Here is a 21,830-nt window from a genome sequence, read left to right as displayed (position 1 = left end):
TTCACACCTGTAGAAAAATGGAAGAATGTAATAAACGTATGCCACTTCCTAAAATTAACCAGTGTTAACATTTTGTTTCATCTATCTTTATACTAAACTATTTAAAGACAAATGTAGACATTATGACTTTTTACCCTTAAATACTTTAAATGCATCCTAAACATAAAGTGCCTGTGATTTTTTTTAAATCTTTTGACTTTGATTTTTTATTTTTTTTAAGTTTTATTTACCAAGTTTTTATTGACAAATTTTGTAACAGCGATAACATGAGCTTATTTTAGTAAACCTGGGTAGAATAAATATTTCATATTTAATGTTGATGACTGTAGAGATAGGCCTTTTTAAAAAATGTTTATTTATTTTTGAGAGAGAGAGGGAAGGAGGGGCAGACAGAGAGGGAGACACAGAATCTAAAGCAGGCTCCAGGCTCTGAAGTGTCTGCACAGAGCCCAATGTGGGGCTTGAACTCACAAACTGTGAGATCATGACCTGAGCTGAAGTCAGATGCTTAACTGAATGAGCCACCCAGGTGCCCCAAGACAAGCCTGTTTTAACTAAATTGATAAACTAGCTTTATTACCAAATCTTGTCCCAGATCACATAAACCTGAAATTCACTTTGGTTGTTTTTATTCTGTTTTTGAGAATTTTTTTTTAAATTTTTTTTAACGTTTATTTTTATTTTTGAGACAGAGAGAGAGCATGAACAGGGGAGGGTCAAAGAGAGGGAGACACAGAATCTGAAACAGGCTCCACGCTCTGAGCTGTCAGCACAGAGCCCGACGCAGGGCTCGAACTCACGGACTGTGAGATCATGACCTGAGCCGAAGTCGGCCGCTTAACCGACTGAGCCACCCAGGCGCCCCTGTTTTTGAGAAATTTTAAAGAAGTTTTACTTAAGTAATCTCTACACCCAACATGGAGCTGGAACTCATAACCCTAAGATCAACAGTTGCATGCTTACCAACTGAGCCAGCCAGGCACCCCCATTTTTGAGAATTTTTATGAATACTAGGATTATGTAAGTGCTTCATTTTCTTCAAGCTGGTTAAAGAGAATTGTTTTACCAAGTAATTTTAGCAATACCTTAGAGGTAGAAAGTGCCATATATTCAAAATAGATGCAACGTATATAAATATACAGACAGATCCGGAGATTTTGTTGTTATTAGTATTTGTGAAGAAGGTTTTTGAGATTTGTATTTGTCCTTGGAAGAAATCTTGAGGCTGAGGTCTAGAGTTTGGGCAAGCGAGTCTTTTTAGCAGTTCATTTTTAAAAAATATTTATTTCTTGATTGATTGATTTGATTTGATTTTTTTTAAATATAGTTTATTGCCAAGTTAGCTAACATACGGTGTATACGGTGTGCTCTTGACTTCAGAGATCGATTCCCGTGATTCATAGCTTACATACAACACCCGGTGCTCATCCCAAGAACTGCCCTCCTCAATGCCCATCACCCATTTTCCCCCGAGTTTTATTTTTTTTTAATTTTCATTTATTTATTTTGAGAGAGAGTATGTGCATGTGCACAAGCAGGGTTGGGGCAGAAAGAGAGAGAGTCCCAAGCAGGCTCCCCACTGTCAGCGTGGAGCTGAAAGAGGGCTCAGATTCACAAACTGTGAGATCATGAGTTGAGCCGAAATCAAGAGTCAGATGCCTAACCGAATGAGCCCCCCAGGCGCCCCTACAACTTTTGATTTAAAAATTGTTTTAAATGTTTTATTTATTTTTGAGAGAGAAAGAGAGAGAGACAGAGTACTGGTGGGGGAGGGGCAGAGAGAGAGGGAGACACAGAAAACTTTTGATTTTTAAAGCAACAGAACCATTTTAATGAATGAAATATAAAATGGATGTCCCGCATACGGAGTTGTGCTTGAGACAGTGCCAAGTGGGCGTGTCAAGCAGGCAGTTGACTGTGTGAGTCTGGAGCTCTGGACCGAAGCTGGAAATGGAGATCTGGGTTTGGGATGTGCTTAAAGCCACAGGCCAAGAAAATGGCCCATGGAGAAGGAGAAGCAGGACAATGGGCATCTATGGGGCCAAAAGAAGAAACTGTTTTAAGAGCAGGGAGCAGGGGCGCCTGGGTGGCTCAGTCGGTTAAGCGACCGACTTCGGCTCAGGTCATGATCTCACGGTTCGTGAGTTAGAGCCGCTCGTCGGGCTCTGTGCTGACAGCTCGGAGCCTGGAGCCCATGTCTGATTCTGTGTCTCCTTCTCTCTCTCTGCCCCTCCCCCGCTCACGCTCTGTCTCTCTCTCTCCTTCAAAAATTAATAAACATTTAAAATAAAAAATAAGAGCAGGGAGCAGTCAGCTGTGTCTGCTGCTGAGAGGCCAAGGAAGCTGAGGACAAAGAACTAACCGTTGCATTTAGTACAGATGGGGACTCAGGGCCCAGAAAGAGGTACAGTGAGAAGTAGCACTGCCTATCTAACATCTAGACCTCACGCGTTACAGATGAGGAAACCGAGGGCCATGGAAGGAGGGTGACTTACCTGAGAGCCCACGGCGAGTTAAACAGCAGCTCTGTGACCAGAGCCCAGTCCTCCTGGTGCCCGGAAGGGTGGGCTTTACCTACCTAACGCCAGCCTTCTCCCCCAGGCCACAAGCTGGGCCCTCAGGCCTCAGTTTCTTACTGGTAATCCCTCTGCAGAGGATTACCAAGTACCCATTGCTGCTGCAGAAAATCCTGGAGAACACAGATCCTGATGCCAGTGCCTACCCTGTACTTCAGAGGGCTGCCTCTGCCCTCCAAGACGTGAACGCCAACATCAATGAGTACAAGAGGCGCAAGGAAGTGGGTAAGGACTGGGGGGATTTAGGGGCTGTTATCAGTGAGAATGCTTCCAGATCCCAAACTCATCTCAGACTGTCTTCATTAATAAAGGGAATGTAGCAGCTCACGTAACCACAAGTCCAGAGATAATATGGGCTTTCGGTAGGATTTAATCAGGGGGCTGGCTCCATTTCCCATAATTCTCTTATCTCCGGTCTTTACTCTGTGTCAGCGTCATCTTCAGGCTGGCCCCCCTCATGATAGTAGTTCCGAGACTCACATCTGCACAGCAAAGCCTCTAGGAGAAGACGGGGCCTTTCTCCACTTAGTCATAAAATTAAATTGGAGCTTCATGCTGATAGGATCCACTTGGGTCATGTGCTCCCCCTGAACCAATCACCACACTTAGGAGAATGCCATGAGCTGATTGGCTTGGGCCTGGTTTATGTTTCATTCTTGAGACCAATCACTGTGGCCAGGGGTTTGGGATTACGTGAACTGGCTTATGCCCGTGGGCTTATGCCCACCCCTTGAACTAAAGTGAGATCAGTCCCATCTGAACCAGGAGGCTGCTCTACTGCGGAGGAGACGTGAATAGGGGGAGGCCAGGAGCCGTGTATATATACCTTGGGAAGAGCAGCTAGTGGGTGGGGAACTCTATCTCTCAGGTTGTTGGAACGGAAGGACTTGGAAAAGGAAGCCGTGTCCCAAGCAGGGAGAAAACGCAACCGCACGACCTAGATGGTACAGAGGTGCTAGTTTAGCCAGCTCACGTTTCCCAGGGCTGACCGTGACACGTCTTTCATTCATTATCTGGGCTGAGCCTCACAATCTACACTCCAGGTAAAATGAGAGCTGACAGAGCTGGGAAGAGGCAGAGCTGGGTGTCAAACTCAGGCCCCGGGGCTGGGTGGCAGACCAGTCCTACACCAGGACTGGGGATGTGTGCGCCCCAGCCTGGCCTGGCTAGCACTGGCCACGGGGCCCCAGGCAAATCACCTCCCTCTTCTTTAGAAAGTGCCTTCAGACCCACTATCTTATGTGACCCTCCCAGCAATCACACGAGGGGGCTGGTCTCGTGTGCAAATGAAGAAATGGGCCCAAGAAGTGGCGACTTGCCAAAGTCCCACAGCTCCTGAGCCGGGGCTCACACCTTGGAGCAAGGGGCGCCGAGCCCTGTGCTCTTCCTCGGCAGCCTGCCATCCTAATGGACGTGACGCTGATGTCTGAGAAGAGGGCTCTGGGTTGGTGTGTCAGGGATGCCTGACCAGGTGTGTCAGGGATGCCTGCTTTCCTGGGTCCACTTTGGTTCCCATGCCTTCTCTGTCCTCTGTTGGTGCAGCCTCCAAGTATACCAAAGTGGGGCAGCTGACGCTCAGGGAGAGGCTGGCCCGGATCAACACGCACACCCTCTCCAAGAAGACCACCCGGCTGAGCCAGCTGCTGAAGCAGGAAGCTGGGCTTGTGCCCAGGGTGAGCTCCCAGGGCGGGGGCGACAGAGGAAGGGTTGCATCCCAGCCATCCCAAGGAGCAGGGCTATGCAGTGGGTGGGGCAGGCTTAGACCCCTTTTGGAGATGAGGAAGCTGAGGCTAAGCGGGTGAAGGGGGTGCCCAACACGGCATAGCCAGGAGGAGGCAGAGGTGGTCCCCTCACGTGATTCTGAAGAGCCAGGGTAGGGCTTTCTCCTGTGCCTCCTGTGCTACTGTTTCTCTGAGTATTTTTTTGTATGCAGACAGGAGAGCTGATCTCTGGGTTTGGGCAAGGAACCAGCTCTGAATAACTATCAGCAGCTCAGGCTGATCGAATACCTCCTCTGAACCAGGCATGGTTTGATCCACCCAGTGAAGTAGGTGTTTTGATTACCCCATTTGCAGTTGACAGAACAGGCTCAGAGAGGGTAAAACACTTGCCCCAGGTCCCACAGCTAGGGAGCAAGTGAACCAGGACTCATACGCTCGCTCATGTATCGGAGTTCATGGTCTGAGTACAAATCCATTAGGCTGCACTCACTGCCTCTAACTGTCCCACTCTGCTTTGGGGCCATAGGAAGTGGCTCTGAGGGGCAGGGCTGGGCGAGGTGGTCCCCCGTGAGGATTTGGGATGCGGGTGTGGGTCTACACTGCCTCACTGCCTCCCCCAGGGATATTCTCAGCTCTCACAAACTCTCCTCTCAGACAGAAGACAAGGAATTCGATTACTTAGAAGAGAGGTTGCACTGGGTGTCGCTGTGTGTGACCGAGACGAAGAACAACGTGGCTGTTTACCTGGCTAATCTGGAGGTGAGGATCTTGCAGTTAATGACGGGTGGGCTGGGCTGGGCTGGGCCCCCCAGGCAGGAGGCACGCAGGGCTAATTTGACAAGCTGGCAGAGGCAGGAGCTGCAGGAACCAAACGGAAGAGGTCACCTGGTCACTGGCTATAGGTCAGAAGAAGGCCCTGGGCAAGCACTCCCCAACCCTTAGCTTCCAAGCCCATTGAGCTGGTAGGGAATGAGCTTGGTTAAAATTCACTGGCATCCGAGCCCTCTAGAGGGACCCTGCCATTCTGGCACCTAGAGCAGGTGACAGACTCAGGTGCCTGAAGGAGTCAGGCAGGTAATATTACCGAGTGAAATGTGCAGGTGTTCAAGGCTTAATATCTAACAGGCTATTTACGAGACTTTTCAGGAGCGTTAAATACATAATAATATTTAGAATTTGACTGACTGACTGGATGGGCGGATGGTTCCAAGCTAAAGGGGCAGCTGTTACTTGGCTCGGGGAAGCTGTTGCTGTTTGGGAGTGTGGACCCAGAGTAGCCAGTTCTGATTTTAGGGGGAAAAAAAAGACAACAACTGAAAATTCAGACTTTTAGACGAAATCTCCTGATGTGTCCACGTGAACGACAAATGAAAATTTAAATGCTGTACAGGCCCAAGAAAAAATATTTCTAGAGGCTGAATTTAGCCTGCAGGAACCCCAGTTTGCATGCCTTCCGACACATCATTTGCCTCGTGCCCAAAGCGTCCTTCACTTTTGTTCTCGATGCTGACTCATTCCATCCACTCTGTCCCTTTCCTGTGGTTTCGCTCTCAGTCATGTCCATTGGTGCAAAGCAGTCTGGTCAGATGATCACAGGCTCTTCGTACAGTGGGGTTTGGGGTGGCCTTACGGGAAGTGTGTAAAATGAGGGAGGCCACAGTTCCCTCTGTGTGGGGCAGATCCCCCTGCTCATTCCTGCTCCATCCCGGGCCCCCCGGCGGAAGGATCCGGCAGCAGGATCCTGTCACAGTACAACGAGCTGGGTGGGGAAGGCTCTCAAGAAAAAGGATGGAGAGGCCATGAGAGAGAAACCAGAGGCATATGAGAGACACATGTGGCTCTGCAGGTAGGACAGATATTTGGAAGCATTTGGCTGCATTTCCCCAGACTCAGGCTTATGTGACAGACACAGCATTGACAGGCAATCCCATAACAAGCACGCAACTCCCTCTTGTAATCCCCAGTCCAGGAGAACCTTCTTTTGCCTGTGTGTCTTTAACGCAGGCAGAGCGAGGGGCACCTGGGTGGCTCAGTCGGTTGGGTGTCCGACTTCAGCTCGGGTCGTGATCTTACGGTCTGTGAGTTCGAGCCCTGCGTCGGGCTCTGTGCTGAAAGCTCGGAGCCTGGAGCCTGCTTCTGATTCTGTGTCTCCCTCTCTCTCTGCCCCTTCCCCGCTCAAGCTCTGTCTCTGTCTCTCTCAAAAATAAACATTAAAAAAAACAAACAAACACGGGCAGAGTGAGTCTCGGGCTGGGAGCCTTCTGTAGGCAATGATGTCCAGACAGAACTTAACGACATTGTTTTTATTGCAATTACTCTTACATGCCTATTTATGACAGTGATTGCTGGTTTTCCTCTTATGGTAGTGTCATCAGTGGGTTGTTGTTTTTTTTTTAAATTCTTTGATACGAATAGGCATGGTTAGTTGATTTCAAGGGTTAATAGAATGTGTGGAACATGGACATGGCAGTAAAACCACAAAGGTGATCGGCAAAGGCATGAAGTTTGGAAAGCGCTAGAATAGGGAGAGAGATGTTGGTTCAGTCCAAGGAAGAACTTTCTAATCACCCAAGTTGTGCAAGGATTGACTAGGCTGTGTGCTTCCCTGTCACGGTGGGTGTGCAGAGAGCCTGGACAGTCTCTTTGAGGGTAGAGTTGGGGGGTGGGGATACAGGCGTGAGATGGCTGCGATGGGCCATGACTGACTGTCTCTCCTTTGCTCGGGGTCCAGGCTTTCCTCCGCTTCAGGCCGCAGGAATCCGAGCTGGACATCCCTGGGGGGCCGGTGGTGCAGTACTGCAGCCTGATGGGAGACCTCCAGCTCCAGGCCTTCCCAGACTTTGTGAGTGCAGCCTCTCCTTTCCCCTTGCTTTTCAGGCAGGCGGCAGAGCCTATTAGGAACGATATTTAGGGGGCGCCTCGCGGGCTCCGTCGGTAGAACATGCAGCTCTTGATCTCGCGGTTGGGAGTTCGAGCTCCACGTTGGGTGTAGAGATTACTTAAAAAAAAAAAAAAAAAAAAAACACGGAATCGTTAAAAAAAAAAAAAAAAAGAAAAAAGAAGAATATTTAGAAGTCAGGACCTTTACACGACTGTCACATCCGCAACCGCCCAGAGTTGTCAGCAGGGCAGGGATTATTATTAATGCATTTTACTGATAAAAATAGCCCCCGCTAATGTTTGTTGTGCCTTGCTGTCTGCCAGGCACATAAGCTGCTGAGCCCTTTACAGTCTTCATGTCATTTAATCTTCACAACGTGGCTCACGGGGTCGATGCTATTAAGAGCCCCATTCTGCAGATGAGAGCTGGAGGCTCAGAGAAAGTGACTTCCCAAAGTGACTCAGATGGTCAATGGCAAGTTGGGATCTGAGCCCCCAAAGATTGTGTTTGCGATCACCACTCTATACAAGATCTTTTCAGACCTGTGCACAGATGCTGGGAAGCGCCAGGCACTCTGCTAAGCTCGTATGTGCACCGTCCCCGTTTTTCAGATGGGCACGTGGAGGCCCAGAAAGGTTACATAACACGCAAGAGGCCACGGCTAGTCTGTGGGGGCGGGACTAGAGCCCAGTCCTACCTGCCTCCAAAACCCTTTCTCCCAGGTGCCTGTCCTCTGCCACTTCCTTGCCCAGCCCCCAGCTCACCTCTCCCCACAGAAGCAGCGGCTGGAAGGCCTGGTATGGCAGCCATTGTGCAGCCTCGCTAAAGCCCTGAGTGGCCCTCAGAACCTGGTCAAGAAGCGTCTGGACAAACTACTGGACTTCGAGAGGGTGGAAGAGAAGCTGTTGGAGGTGGGCAGCGTGACGTACGAGGAGCAGGAGGCCCGGCACACGTACCAGGCCCTCAACTCCCTGTTGGTGGCTGAACTCCCCCAGCTTAACCAGCTGGCCATGCGGTGGCTGGGCCAGATCTTGCACACGTTCGTGGACCTCCAGAGGGACCTTGCAAAGCAAGTGCTGCAGAGGGCAGAGGGCAGCTTGGCCCAGGTAAGGCCTCTGTAGGATAGCCTCTTGGCCCCTTCAGTCAGCTGTTTGCGGGGGCTGGGATGGAATGAGATGGGGCCTTCCAAACAGGCCATCAGGTGCTTGGCAGGAGCCCACGGGGACCTTCTGGATCTCTCTGATGCCGGTTCTCCTTCCATTAATGGAATCAGATCACGTAAACAAGGGTAGAACTGGGACTTCAGGCCATTCCTGGGCTCTGGGATTCAGAAGCGGAAGAGGCTCTGCTGGGAAAATAGCAGACCTTGGGGCCAGGCCTTGGGGTATATTAGACATTGGTGACAGAGGCCAGGACCCTTCTACACAATCAGAAGTGAATGTCCCAAGCCTCGTTCTGCTGCTACTATTGTTCTGCTGCTACTATTCTTCTAGCAGCCGCCTCCTTGTGAGCACTAGTGAGTACCTTCCGTGAATTGTCTCACCGAATCTTCACAGTGACCCTGTAGAGTAGGTGGTGGTATTGTCCTCATTCCAAAAGGAAGCCCCCGGCACAGAGGGGTTAAATGGCTTGCCCAAGGCCACCCTGCTGATAGCAGGATTTGAACCCTTGCAGTTCAACCCTGGAGCCCAGGCTCTGAACAATGCTTGACAGCCTGTTAGAAGAGCTGTCTGCTGAAAGCATAAAGAGCTTGCAAAGAGGTTTGGACAAACTTCCAAGGGCAAACTTTGATTCTTGAAAACTGGGGTTGACACAGGAAGGCAGACTCAGCTGCTTTCCAGTCTGTCTCTGATGTCAGCATCCGAGCTGAGGGGCTTGTGGGTCTGGCCCCCCGGGCACTTCCAGCACTGCCCATACCACATGCTGTCTCCTCTGCCTCATGGTCTCCAGCTCAGCTGCCCCCATGCCGTTTGTTGCATGAGATTTCCTCTAAATCACACGTGCTCCACCTCCGTGGAGGCGCTGTGCCTCACTGCACCCCTGCAGCCCCTTCCAGCACACCTCTTCTGAGTGTGACCACAGCCCTTTGCACCGACTCTTTCCTTGGCCTGGAACACCCCTACCCCATCGTCCCCCATGCCTTCCACAGTGCCTGGCGTATGGCGGGAACTCCCCAAACATGTGAAAGATGAACAAGTCTCTCCATGAAGCCCTCTGAATCCCCTCTCCTGGCTGGGAGAGCCCATCTCACCGCCCTCTGTCCTCCACCAGCCCTTCGGATGTGCTCTGTGAAGCACTTAGCAGAGCCTGCCTTCTGCTGGGCTGCTGGATGAAGCTGTTTCCCCTTATGGAGGAGGGCTGGGACTGTAGGCTTTATTCTTTTTGGCCTTCCAAGCATTTAATACAGAGTTCTATCTCAGACACTCTTTTTGAATTTAATTAAGCCTGAGCCATCTGCAAAAAGAAGCATTTCTCTTTCCTGAAGGCAGAGGGTAAATCTGATTAGATGATCTTGTCACTCTCTTCCCGCCCTCTAGTTTTCCCTCCAAGGCTGCCAGGCCCCTGGTGTTCAGACCAGGATGTGCGGGGCTGGGGAGTATTACAGGGCGCCAATAGCGGGAAGGTCAGCTTTATAAAAGCTGAAAGGGGACATTTCCTGGTTGGGCCTGTCAGTGATTGGTGCCCGCTTCCTGTCTGTGGCCCATGGCCCCTCCCCCTGGACCGGTCCTGTGGAGCCCAAGAAAGGCCTGCACCGTGGAGCCTCAGTCTGTCCGCATCCTGGGGGGCGGGGGAAGGGCTCTAAGTCAGAGCCAAGAGCAGTGAGTTTGGTGACAAGCAGAGAGAGGACATGTCTCTGTTAGCTGTGGGGTCTAACTCATTCCTAGGTCGTGTGGTAAGAATGCTGGAGATGGCTAGCAGGGCCAGGGGCTCAGCGTGGAGCATTACTCAGAACTCCTTGGGCTCCAACCCAGCTTAGGCCTAAAGAACAGCGTCGTGACTTGCATAACTGGGAGGCTCCGGAGGGGATGAGCCCCGGGCAGGCTGCATTCAGTACAGATAGTGTTGTCGGGGCTCTGACTCTCGCTCCCCCTCCTGGCTCTGTGTCCCTCTCCGGGTTGGCTTCATTCTCAGGCAGACCCTTTTTCTGCACGGTGGGAGAGACAGCTTCGCATCTCAGAAGCTAGGGGAAACGTTATTCTGTCGTTCTCAGCCTTCACATACTAAATCTGTGGGAGGACGACTCTGAGCCTTGCGCGGGCTGCTTGTCCAGTCCGTGGGCTGATCACGGTGGATGGGAGAAGGGTGGCCGTGCCTGCCAGCCGTGTGGCTGCAGCACCACCGTGGGCAATCCCTCGAGACCCTCCCAGAGGGATGCTTTCTTGAAGGACAGAGAGTGGGGCAGTCGGCAGGCAAAAATGGCAGCCGACAAAGACAGACCCATCGTAACACATCGGGGCTGGATGGAGTGTAGGCTGCCAGAGTCCTTCTGTCCCCTTTCTCCAGAGCGTGCTCTGATGACAGTGTCTGCCCCACCCAGCTGCCTCACCACCACCTCTCCGAGCCAGCCTTCAGGAAGCTGGTGGAGGATGTGCTGGGCCAGACTGGTCACCAGCTTCGCTCCTTTCAAGAGAACTTTGAGAAAGTGCTGCCACCTCCCACCATACAGGTAAGTGTCCCTCCTTGTCCCGTAGACCGTTCGGTCCTTCACCTGCCAATGGGGTGCAGCTTTGTTTTTTGTAAAATATTTTTCTCTAAAATATAAGGAAAGGGTACCTTCCAGTCCACTTGAAGGAGATACACAGATAATCTGTTTTGTTTAAAAAAAAATTTTTTTTTTATGTTTTATAGTTGAGAGAGACAGAGAGCGAGTAGGGGAGGGGCAGAGAGACAGAGACGGAATCGGAAGCAGGCTCCAGGCTCTGAGCTGTCAGCACAGAGCCCGACGAGGGGCTCGAACTCACAAAACCATGAGACCATGACCTGAGCCGAAGTCCGATGCTTAACCGACTAAGCCGTCCAGGTGCCCCTAGGCAGTCTGTTTTGTAAACAGAGCTGAAGTAGCTAAAGGAGAAAGAGTCCCCAGAGGAGGACGGGCCTGGATTTGAGGAAATTGAAACTGGGTGTTCAGTCGTACGTGGAATTGCGAAATTAAGGGTCAGGAGACAGTACCAGGATTCCCCAGAAGGGGGAAGGGGACACAGAGGGACAAGTAAAGGAGCCCAGCAGAGCGCGCCCATACAGGTGGCCTGGGCACGTGGCTGGAGTGCAGAGAAGGTCAAAGACCATCAGAGATGCATGGCCGTTCCGAGGGGTGCTGACTCCTGCTTGGGCCACAGCCGTCCCCACTTCCTCCTCTACGCTGACACTGCCCCAGCAGAGGTCTCATGGGGGGTGCGGCAGGGGCCCTGCTATGCGGGGAGAGGAAGGTGCAGAAAATCACAGAGCAGGCACTTGTATGGGTCCCGGGGCGTGGGAGCCTCCTCTCTCTTTCTACTTAAGACACAATAACGTTCTTATCGGAGAAGCATCCCAAGCTGGTTGTAGAAAGAAGACACAGAGAAACAAAAAAGAGAAAATGAATGGGAACATCATAACCCCAGTATGTGTTGCAAGTCAGTAGAAGAGAAGGGAAACCCCTTCTTTTCCACCTTTGTTTCTGCCCCACCGCCCACACTCCCCCTATCCATTCCAGACTTCTCTGCCTGAGGGTGCAGAACCCACAGAAGCGAGGTGGTCACCCAGGAGTGCTTCTGTCCCATCACTCCTGGTGATATTTTTCCCTGGCTCCCCTCGGCTCCTCCAGGGAATACTGCTGTTCTCTTCCTAGGGCCTCTCTCAGACTTGAGAAAGGAGGCAAATGTTTCTACACCACTGGCTTTTATACTCGGGTTAACACCAGCATTCTGGGGCGGGGCGGGGGGGGGGGGGGAGGGCGCGGCGGGGAAAGCCACCCTGTCTCCACTTTCATTTAAGGGCCTATTTAGAAACAACAGGTCCTCCTGGTTCTCGATCCTGACTAGCGAACCCTCTGGAGTAGGGCTAATGGCAGAGTCTGTGCCCAAATGCCCCTGAAGGGCACCTCTGCCTGTTTTCCCTACACCAACACCTCTTGTCCCAGAAATAGCCATACAGAATATGATACATAGTCAGAGAGTATATGGTAGATCTATATTGAATGTCTTAAATTTCTCCTTTGTTTTATTTTTATTTTTATTTTTTTTTAATTTTTTTTTTTTCAACGTTTATTCATTTTTGGGACAGAGAGAGACAGAGCATGAACGGGGGAGGGGCAGAGAGAGAGAGGGAGACACAGAATCGGAAACAGGCTCCAGGCTCTGAGCCATCAGCCCAGAGCCTGATGCGGGGCTCGAACTCACGGACTGCGAGATCGTGACCTGGCTGAAGTCGGACGCCTAACCAACTGCGCCACCCAGGCGCCCCTCTCCTTTGTTTTACAAAAAGGGGACAGTCGTCCCCGAGTCCCTTCTTGGTGATACTTCTGGAAACCATGAGCAAGAAAACAAAGGCAATGCCAGGAGGTCATTGGATGGGCGGACAGGGCCACTGAGTCATTCTTCCCAGCTGGGTGGCAGTTTGCATCAGGGCAAAGCTGTCTTCTGTGTTTCCACTACCCCATTCACAAAGCTTCCTGGGCCTTGTAAACAGTAGGTGCTCGATGAACACTTGTGGAATAAAAGATAGCACTCCCTTCCTTCGCACGTGAGGGAGGGTCTGTGCGTGTCACCCTGTGCTGGCTGTCACAGCAGCCACACGAGGAAGGCCAGGTGGCCGTGGGAAGCTCACAGCCCTGCTAAGAGCCCTGCTGGGCTTTTTCCTGTGGGATGATTCAGCTTGAGGCTGGGGCCAGAGTTTAGGGCCCAGTCCTAGAGTGCTGTAACTGAGAAATTTCAGGACCCGAATTAGGATTTTAGAAAATCCCAGAAGCGTAGACCTAGAGGGGCTTTAGGGGTTAAATTAGAGGGTTTTGGGGGTTTTTTTTGTTGTTGTTGTTTTGTTTTTTTTTCTTTTTTCTGAGATCCCTTCGGCTGCTAAGAGTATGTGTTCTTCCTGTGGTCCAGCCATCTGTTGGCGAGGAGACTGTTGCCCGGCTGGGATGCCTGTCGGCAGCAGAGGTTGGATCAGCCCAGGTCCCCTGGCCGTCGGCACGTGGGCAAACACTGCACCGGCTTTGACACGCCAACTCAGGCCCCCGTGTCTCTGTCTGTCCCTCCCTCCCGCCCCCCAGCCGCTCCTTCCAGGGGCTGAACGCCAGGTGCAGGCGCTGCTAAGCAGATATGGCCCCGAGAAGCTGTACCAGGTGACAAGCAACATCAGTGGGGCTGGGACTCTGGACCTGACGCTGCTGCGGGGCCAGATTGTGGCTCTCCTTCAAAACAAGGACACCAAAGGCAACAGCAGCCGCTGGCTGGTGGACACTGGGGGTACGTGGGGCTTCGTGGGCTCTTCCCCTTCCTCTGGGAAAACCACCCAAGAGGAACCAGCGGGGAGATCCGGGCACTAGTGTGGGCCAGAGCCTGGCTGTGCAAACCCAGGATGGGGATTGGCACAGGGGAAAATGAAGGGCTTGGGGCACAGCCAGCTGGTATGCCAACAAGAGGAAGGCAGTCTCATGTTGCTGCGTGCATTATCAAGCACCTACTGTGTGCTGAGCGCTGTGCAGAGAACACAAGGACCCTGCCTGGGGACTTCACAGACCACCGGGGTAGACAGAGATGTATGGAGAGAACTCCAGCCTCGCTCTGAAAGATGTAGATTCGCAGAGAGGGGGCGCTTGGATCCCAGCCACGTGGGAGACATCTGACATCCAGAATGAGGGAGATGTCGTCCTGTCTCCTGCGCACTGGTCCCGCCCTCGGGTGTGCTGCTCAGGTCTGGGCGCCCCAGTGTAACTGGGCAGGAGGCGAGGGGCACTTTGAACCCAGGACAGGATGGCCTGCAATGTCTTCCAAAAAGGGGCACGTGACCCACGAGGTGAGGGTGACACGGGACCCGGTGGGGATCCACAGACAGCTTTTCCCCTTCAGGCTGTTTATTGTAATTGTTACTGAAATGTTTTTCTGCGTTTGAGAAAAACTAGAACCAGTACAGAAGCCGATATGTTCTTCAAATTATTGATAGAACAGGTCTAAGGTTTAAAAAGTGAGTCTATCAAAAACTTAAGAAAACGATACAGTCGAGCGGAAATCGTGAAAGGGCACTCTTCGTGACCCAGCCGCCTGGGTGTTCAAGCTGGCCCCTGGGGTCAAGAGGACGGAGTCGGGATCCCAAGCCTGCCACTCTACTAAACTGCATGACCCCAGAGAAGTTACGGAGCCTCTTAAGCTGTGTTGGCTCAGCCATCAGGTGGAGACAAGAGTCCTGACCCGGAGGGTGGATGTGAAAGCTAGACAATCGAATGCCAGTTCTGGCACCCCGCGGGCCCTTGGGAAGTGCTGACCATGCACAGCCATAGCAGCCGGAACGGCACTGGAGTCGTCGTTCCTGAGCAGGAACTGGGGGCACTTGGAGAAGGGAAAGGCAGTTTCTGCCTCCTGGAAAAGGCCGTCGTGGGGTGAGGAAGCAGCCCTGCTCTGGGCCTCTGCTAGAGGGGGCGGGGACCCGTGGGCCCAGCACCGGAAAAGCAGTTTTCATACCAGCCCCAGGAAGAGCTTTTTAATCTCTGTCAAAGCTGTTCAAAACAGAGTAGGCTGCCTCAGTAGGGAATGAGCTCCCTGTCAGTGAGGGTGTGCAAGTAGAGGCTGGAAACTGAGTGGGAGTGGGTTGGGGATGGCTTTGTGAGGTTCCTGCCATGACCTTTTCAGATCCTCTTTTGGGCTGGAGAGCTGTGTCAGAGGTATTCACTTCCGTGAAATGGTGGTAACTTCCTCTACCCCTGAAGGGTGGGGAGGGCAGTCCGCAGCCCGATAACATTCTGCATGTCCTGTAGGGCATCGAGGGTACGTGCCAGCTGGGAAGCTGGAGCTGTACCGTGTCATCCCCGGTCAGGAGGAGGTCAAAGAGCAAGTGCGGCCTCCCAAGGACTCCCATCATCTAACACCAGAGCCCAGCCCAGCCCCAGTCCCCTCCGTCCCAACAGTGACCCAGGTGAGTCCGGGAGAGGGGTGGGATCTGTCTCTGCATGGCCACCTGGAGTGGGGCTTTCATTTTCCTCCTGTTCCAAGAGGCTACCGTCCCATGAGGCCAGGGCCTTGGTCAGTGGCCACACCGGTGTCCTGGTCAGGAGTGGACCTGGAAGAAGGAAACCCCCATCCCTGCCACATCAGCAACCCCTTGCTCCCTATCAGCAGGACAAGTGGGATTCATTCATTCGTTCGTTCGTTCATTCATTCATTCATTCATTCAATATTTGCCAGGCAGTGTGCTAGAGGAGAGACCTAATAATGAGCACAAGTAAATCCTGGTCCTTGCCTTCCTCAGATTTATAATCTGAGCAAGTAATAAAATAATCATGTGGATAATTGTAAAGTTAGAGCAGTGATACATGCCAGGGCCCCAGGTGTGGGAGAGGTTCAGGAAAGGCTTTTCTCAGAAAAATGATGGCTTTTTCTCAGATTTGAAGGGTGAGCGGGGACTGATTGGCTGAAGGGGGTGTGCTGGGATGTGGAGGGGAAGAGCTCCCCAGAAAGCGTGCTCCAGGAATGCAGAGGCCCAGACAGGGGCTCGTGAGGAACTGACTAAAGCAGGTGTGGTCCGGGAAGAGGAGGGCAGGGGTGAGGCGCTGCTAGCGAGGTGGGCAGGGCCAGGCCAGCAGGGCCTGGTGGTCTCAGTGAGGGTGTCAGCCTTTACTTAAAAGCAATGGGAGGGGCGCCTGGGTGGCTCAGTCGGCTAAGCATCCGACTTCGGCTCAGGTCATGATCTCACGGTTTGTGAGTTTGAGCCCCGCATCGGGCTCTGTGCTGACAGCTCAGAGCCTGGAGCCTGCTTCAAATTCTATGTCTCCCTCTCTCTCTGCTCCTCCCCTGCTCACACTCGGTCTCTCTCTCCTTCAAAAATAAATAAAAACATTTTTTAAAAAATTAAAAAAAAAAAAAAAAAAGCAATGGGAAACGTACATGCATGTTCACTGCAGCACTATCCATAACTGCCAAAAATTAGAAACAAGTGAAATGTCCACCAGTAGATGAATGGGTAAACATAATATGGCATATCCGTCCAGTTAATTATTACTCAGCCATAAAAAAGGAGGTGCCAATACTGCCACCACATTCAGTGTGATACGAGAGGCCACGTGCCGTGTGATTCCGCTTATATGAAAAGTCCAGAGTCCAGAACCGGCAAATGCAGAGACACAAAGTGGATCAGTGGCTGGCAGGGGCTGCGGTTGGGGGATGGGACGTGACTGCTCTCTGGTATGGGGTTTCTTTTTGAGGTGATGAAAATGTTCTGGAATCAGTAGTGAGGGTTGCTCAGCCTCTGAACGTATTAAAAACGATTGCATTGTACGCTTTAGAAAGATGACTGTCACGGTATTTGACTTATATCTCGAAACACAAGGCAGTGATGGGAAGCCACGGAAGGGTTTGACTTTGCTAGGACAGAGTTCTGGAGGGACAGCAGCTCAGTGGGGTTGCCGTGAGGGCTGGATGGGATAGGAAAGCCCGGCGGGCATATGTAACCTCAGTAAAGGGAGGCCACGCTCCCAGTTAGAAAGGAGGAGCTTCACAGGTGACAGTTGAGCAGCAGAAAGGGCCTGGGGGGACAAGGGGTGGGAACCCAGAGGCTTGCAGTGAATAGCCAGGGGGTGTCTCAGGCCAGAGCCGAGCCTGAAGTGGGCCGCGTGGGGGCTGCATGGAAGCCTGTGGAATCTGACGGTTGCGGCTTGTGACGCGTCCCTGGGAAGGCTCCAAGGGCCAGTGCCTGGAGCACCAGCCACAATTAGTGCATCAAGCCTGCCTCCTGCAGGACGTTCCCACCTATCAGCAAAGGACCCACGAGAATCTCACGAGAGATCCCCCAGTTGAGCCCCTGCTCCACCCAGGGTGGGCAGTGTCTCTAGGTCCATCTTCCCAGACACATCGGCTGCCTCCCCTGTTCATGGGTCCACACATGTGGGGTCCTCCCAGTCTTCCCTTGCTCCTGATTGTTCCTGAGGCTTGGCCACAATAACAGTAGGAACGGTAAAAATAATCAGAGCAGCCTGCATTTACTGAGCCCTTACTGTGTACCAGGCACGGGTCTTCATCATTCATTAAATTCCCACAGTCACCTGGGGGGGGTGGGGGGAGGATAATATCACGTCCATTTTGCAGATGATGAAAGTGAGGCCAGGGAGGTGAAATATTAGCCTGATAAATGCCCTTCCCTCCAATTTTTCCTCCAGCTCAGTGCTTTTCCCGAAAACATGACCAAGTCACCCAACCTCTTTTCTGTACTCCAAGCTGGGAAATGGGCCTGAGCAGATGACACCTTTAGACAGGGCAGGGTCGGGGGGAGGTGATGAGGCAGAGAAGGCCATGCCCTCTAGTCAGTGAGATGGCAGCAGTGGGCTGAGGCCAGACAGGCCTGGCTTCATTGCCATGCGATTTCTGAATAAGTTGTTTGACCCCTCGGAGTCTCAACCTCCGTATCTGAAAAATGGGCCAACTGGGATTATATAATTGTGAGCATCAACACGAGGTAAAGTGCTGGGACGGAACCTGCCACATAGTGGGTATTGGTGGCGGAAGTAGCAGAGATAGCCTTCATCTGTAGCATACAGGATGTCCTTGGGAGGTGGTGACAGCCCAGCAGTGGGGACTGAGTCGGGTGGGAGGGAGCAGGACGAACAGCCTCTCTGGGTGGAGTCTGTCTGTCTCCTCCCCTCCCCCCACCCCCCGACCATTTCTGTGTCACTTTCCATGTGTTTCAGGTGGTGGCAGTGTACCCCTTCGTGGCCAGAAGCAGCCATGAAGTGAGTCTGCAGGCAGGCCAGCTGGTGACTGTCCTGGAGGCCCAGGACAAGAAGGGGAACCCAGAATGGAGCCTCGTGGAAGTGAACGGGCAGAGGGGATATGTGCCTTCCAGCTTCCTGGCCAGGGCCCCAAGCCCAGCTCCGTGGGGCTGGAGTCTGCCCTCTTAGGGTGCCCTCCTTGGAGCCCGTGTTGCCAAGGGATGGGGAGGCTTAGATGCCGTGATCCTGCGAAGGAACAGAAGCCAAGAGAAGGCGGGGCTGGAAGGGGGGGATCAGGCCAAGGTTGGGTGAAGGGCAGCCAGAAGAGGTGGGTGGACCTTGGAGAGTACCCGGCTTGGCTTGGGTGAGCTTGGAAGGCTCCAGGCAGAACCACTGTTATGCCTGCAAAGAAGGTGGTTCCCATCTGAAGTCACAACCGCCTGGATGGCAGGTCAGATTGATAAGGACTTGCTGTAGCTTATGGCCAATCTTACCTGTGCTTTCATCCAGCCCTGCCCATGGGAGTGGGTCACCCAGGTGAAGGGTACCTGCGTGCGATGGGGTTACGGGGACACACTGGAAAGGTCCAGGACTACCTGCCCTGATGGTTCGCTTCCTTCATGTGGCATCAGGAGACACCACAGCCGACCGGTCGTCTTTTATTTCTCCACTCCACGCTGGGAGCTGAGCTATCCTGGGCATCGAACCCCTGGGAGCCCTCTTGAGCAGGGAAGCCAGGCCCTGTGGGGCCCGTGGGAAGGTTCTCAGGAGACCGTTGGCCCGGCCAGGGAATGGGGGTGGCCACGTCACAGTTCTGGAATGTGTTTAGGCAAATTGAGAGGCTGTTCCGGGGAAGGGAGGGACTTTGAAAGTGTGTTACGTGGGGCCTGTGAGGCTGTTGCACACTGCCGTTGTGTTCGCTGGATTAGGGAGCGAAAGGCTATGCAAATGGCAGTGGCAACTCTATGCAGCAAGTGGTCAAAAGCCTGGTGGGTGGGGGAGCTTAGGCATGGCTTGGTTTCCAGTTTCTGGAAGTTGGGAGCTAGGGGGAATCCCCGGTGGTTTCAGGGCCTGGAGGCAGCAGTGAATGTGAAGTCAGTTGGCCGTGGAGCCTTAGAAACAGGACACAACCTGTTTTTCCCTCCCTGCCACGAAGATCCAACTCATAGGGTTGTGGTGAGAATGAGCTGAGGCTAAGGTTGGGAAGCTGCTTGTAAATTGCGAAGTGTGGTATAAATGTAAATTGCCTTTGGTAGCAGGATGTGCCCAGCATCACCTGACCCAGCTGCAGCTAGGAGCGTTCCGCTCCCCATTCCCCGGGGCCCGACATTGTCAATCAATGTGGCGGCCTTTTCCACAAACCCAGGGTCTACTTCAGGATCCTTCTCAACACTGCATTCTAGGCAGCCAGTCAGTCTCTTGAACTTGGTGAGATCAAACTCATTGTCAACCCTTTCTTGAACCTGGAAATTGAAAAACAGTTCCTGTTCAAGGAAGACTGGCCCACTGGGGCAATTTGGGGTGCAGCCACTGTTGAATCATCATCTCTGGGTTGTCACTTTGGCTAAGATAAATCTCAAGGTCCAAAGAAGGAGATGGTCCAGTGTGATCTTTAATGCAAATGATCAATTTTGGAACGAACCCAAGTTAGAGTGTGTGTAAAAACTGGTGGCAGTTTTGGCTTATTTCCAAGAACGTCTCCATGTTATTATAACTGTAGGGCCTAACGCCGTTAGCTCTGGTTTGGGGAGGGCATTTGAGAAATATGCATGCCTGTGTGAGAGTCTGCACCTCACTCCTCGGCTTGTGAAAGCAGAAGATGCATAATGCAAGAGAAACTCAGTCCCCGCTGGCCCTTTCCCAGCACGAAATTCACTCTGTAAGATGCTCTCGGCTCATTTTCCTTTCTCTTTCCTGCTCAGGTTTCTAGTACCAACAGGAAGCCTAGGGGAGCAGATAATAACATAGAAAATGCATTTGTGTGTTCCTCACTGCCGAGAATCTGCCGTGGGCTGGAATCCTAGCTCAGGGCTTCTCAACTTGGCTACTTGCTGTGGTCCCTGGGCAACTTTCAGCTGTGACTGATGCCAGGATCCCACCCAGAGATTCTAATGGAATTCATCTGGGGTGTGGCCAGGGCCTCAGGAACTCAGAAAGCTCCCAAGGTGCTTCTGGTGTGCCATCGGGGCTGGACGAGACACTCAGGGGTAGACGAGAGGGGTGTGCAGTCAGAAGTGGCCACAGGCTATAGGCTAGGGTGCACCCCATCGGAGCTTTGTCCTAGCTCAGATGTTTGGAATGGGCGGCTGTAGAGGTGGCTTGAAATAGGACAGCCTGTTCTGTCGGGTCCCAGAATGTATATTTATTAAGTGCCATTAACAGGGACCTGAACAAAAGTGTATGTTCTTGAAGGCGTAAGGGAGAAACCTGAAATACACTTGGAACCAAATCGATCTCGCGAGGGGAAAATGAAAATGTGTTCAGTAGCACATGGGTTGTGGTGTCTTGTAGATAAGAGGATGCGATGAAAAGTCACTGACAGGTAAGAAATTGCATGTCGAGAGAGAGAGAACGGCCTGAACTTTCTCCAGGGGACTCTGGGTAATGTGCCTTTTCCCCCCTCAACGCCTAGATCCATTACACTGTGTCTTATTTATTTCATGGTGGGCTCTCACCTATTAAACTTGCTAAGGTTCCTTGCCTGTGAACCAAACAAGACTGATTCACGAGGGTAGCCCTCGCTCCCTGCGACAGAGTGGATCCTCCTTAACCTTTTGGGCCCAAACCCGGTTTTGAACATGAGGATAAGATTACAATGTCAAGGGAAGACGTACGATATGGAGGTCTAGCTTGGTGAATCAATGATGTGACCTGCTGAGAATAAAGGACTTCACCGATGAAAATGTCTCTGGGGTTTGTGGGACTCTACCCGTTGGATAGTCGGATGCCACAGTGTGACCTGTGCTCGCTGGATACCTGCTGTTCATAAAAATGGCGCCTCATCTGCTCCTGGGTTCGTTTAATGAGTGTCTAACACCCACCCCTTGGGGCCTCCAGGAGTTGGCCTCAGCTGCTGGGATCCGGCGAGGAGTCAGACGGATGGGGGCCCTGTCCTCCCGAAGCCCACGGTCTGGGGAGGGAGACAGACAAATCAGTAGTCAGTTACCGTGCAGTGTAAGCGTTCGGGTGGGGCAGTAGCAAGTGCCAGCGGAGGGGTCACCCCCGAGACTTGGCAGCTCAGGAAGGCTTCCTGAAAGAAGCGCTGTCCGAGCTGAGGCTTGATGGGTAACTTGGGTGAGGGTGGGAGGGAGGGCACATGCCAAGGCCCAGGGGCAAGCATGAGCATGCTTCATCGGGGACCTGAAAGGCTGTAGAGCTAGGACACAGCGTGTGTGGAGGCGTGGTAGGTGTCGTGGGAGACAGCTGAGAGAGGGCAGCGTGAGAAGGAACTCTGGGTTGTGTTCTGAAGGCAACGGGGAGCCACCGAAGGGATTGAAGGAGAGGAGTGACATACCCAGGGCTGTATTTAAGGATACAAGCTCTAGTGCATTCTGGAATTTCCCCAAGGTCCTGTCACACTGCTCAAGAAATAGATTTTCCATGCGTACTGCTTACATAAACATCCCAGAGGGGCTGGGAGGCCCTGCCTCCAGGGACTCGATCTCCCGGCCAGCTGGAGAAGCAGGACAGGGCAGGATGCCGTCAGCCCCAGAGGGGTCCTATGGACCAGGCTTGCAGGTGCTCAGATAAGAGGGAGTTCT

The 21,830-nt window shown here is 52.4% G+C and overlaps 1 protein-coding gene across 3 annotated transcripts in view; it reads left to right on the top strand.

The window, feature by feature from the left end:
• ARHGEF37 (Rho guanine nucleotide exchange factor 37) overlaps positions 1-21,830 on the top strand; it is a 71,778-nt gene that overhangs the window by 38,572 nt on the left and 11,376 nt on the right. For 2 of the 3 annotated variants that reach the window (XM_045437427.1, XM_045437416.1), the window contains exons 5-13: positions 2,602-2,801; positions 4,119-4,249; positions 4,952-5,056; positions 7,029-7,139; positions 7,955-8,284; positions 10,717-10,845; positions 13,426-13,621; positions 15,127-15,284; positions 18,049-20,972. In XM_045437427.1, coding sequence (XP_045293383.1) covers positions 2,602-2,801; positions 4,119-4,249; positions 4,952-5,056; positions 7,029-7,139; positions 7,955-8,284; positions 10,717-10,845; positions 13,426-13,621; positions 15,127-15,284; positions 18,049-18,258 — 1,570 coding nt within the window. In that variant the 3' untranslated portion in view covers positions 18,259-20,972. Of the gene's footprint in view, positions 1-2,601; positions 2,802-4,118; positions 4,250-4,951; positions 5,057-7,028; positions 7,140-7,954; positions 8,285-10,716; positions 10,846-13,425; positions 13,622-15,126; positions 15,285-18,048; positions 20,973-21,830 lie in introns of those variants that run through there. The other variant, XM_045437432.1, reaches the window with a different exon arrangement.

The sequence above is a fragment of the Leopardus geoffroyi genome, chromosome A1 (genome assembly GCF_018350155.1).
Source record: "Leopardus geoffroyi isolate Oge1 chromosome A1, O.geoffroyi_Oge1_pat1.0, whole genome shotgun sequence".
Taxonomy (NCBI): domain Eukaryota; kingdom Metazoa; phylum Chordata; class Mammalia; order Carnivora; family Felidae; genus Leopardus; species Leopardus geoffroyi.
The sequence above is the reverse complement of the archived record's forward strand: the minus strand, read 5'-3'. Positions and strand labels throughout refer to the sequence as shown.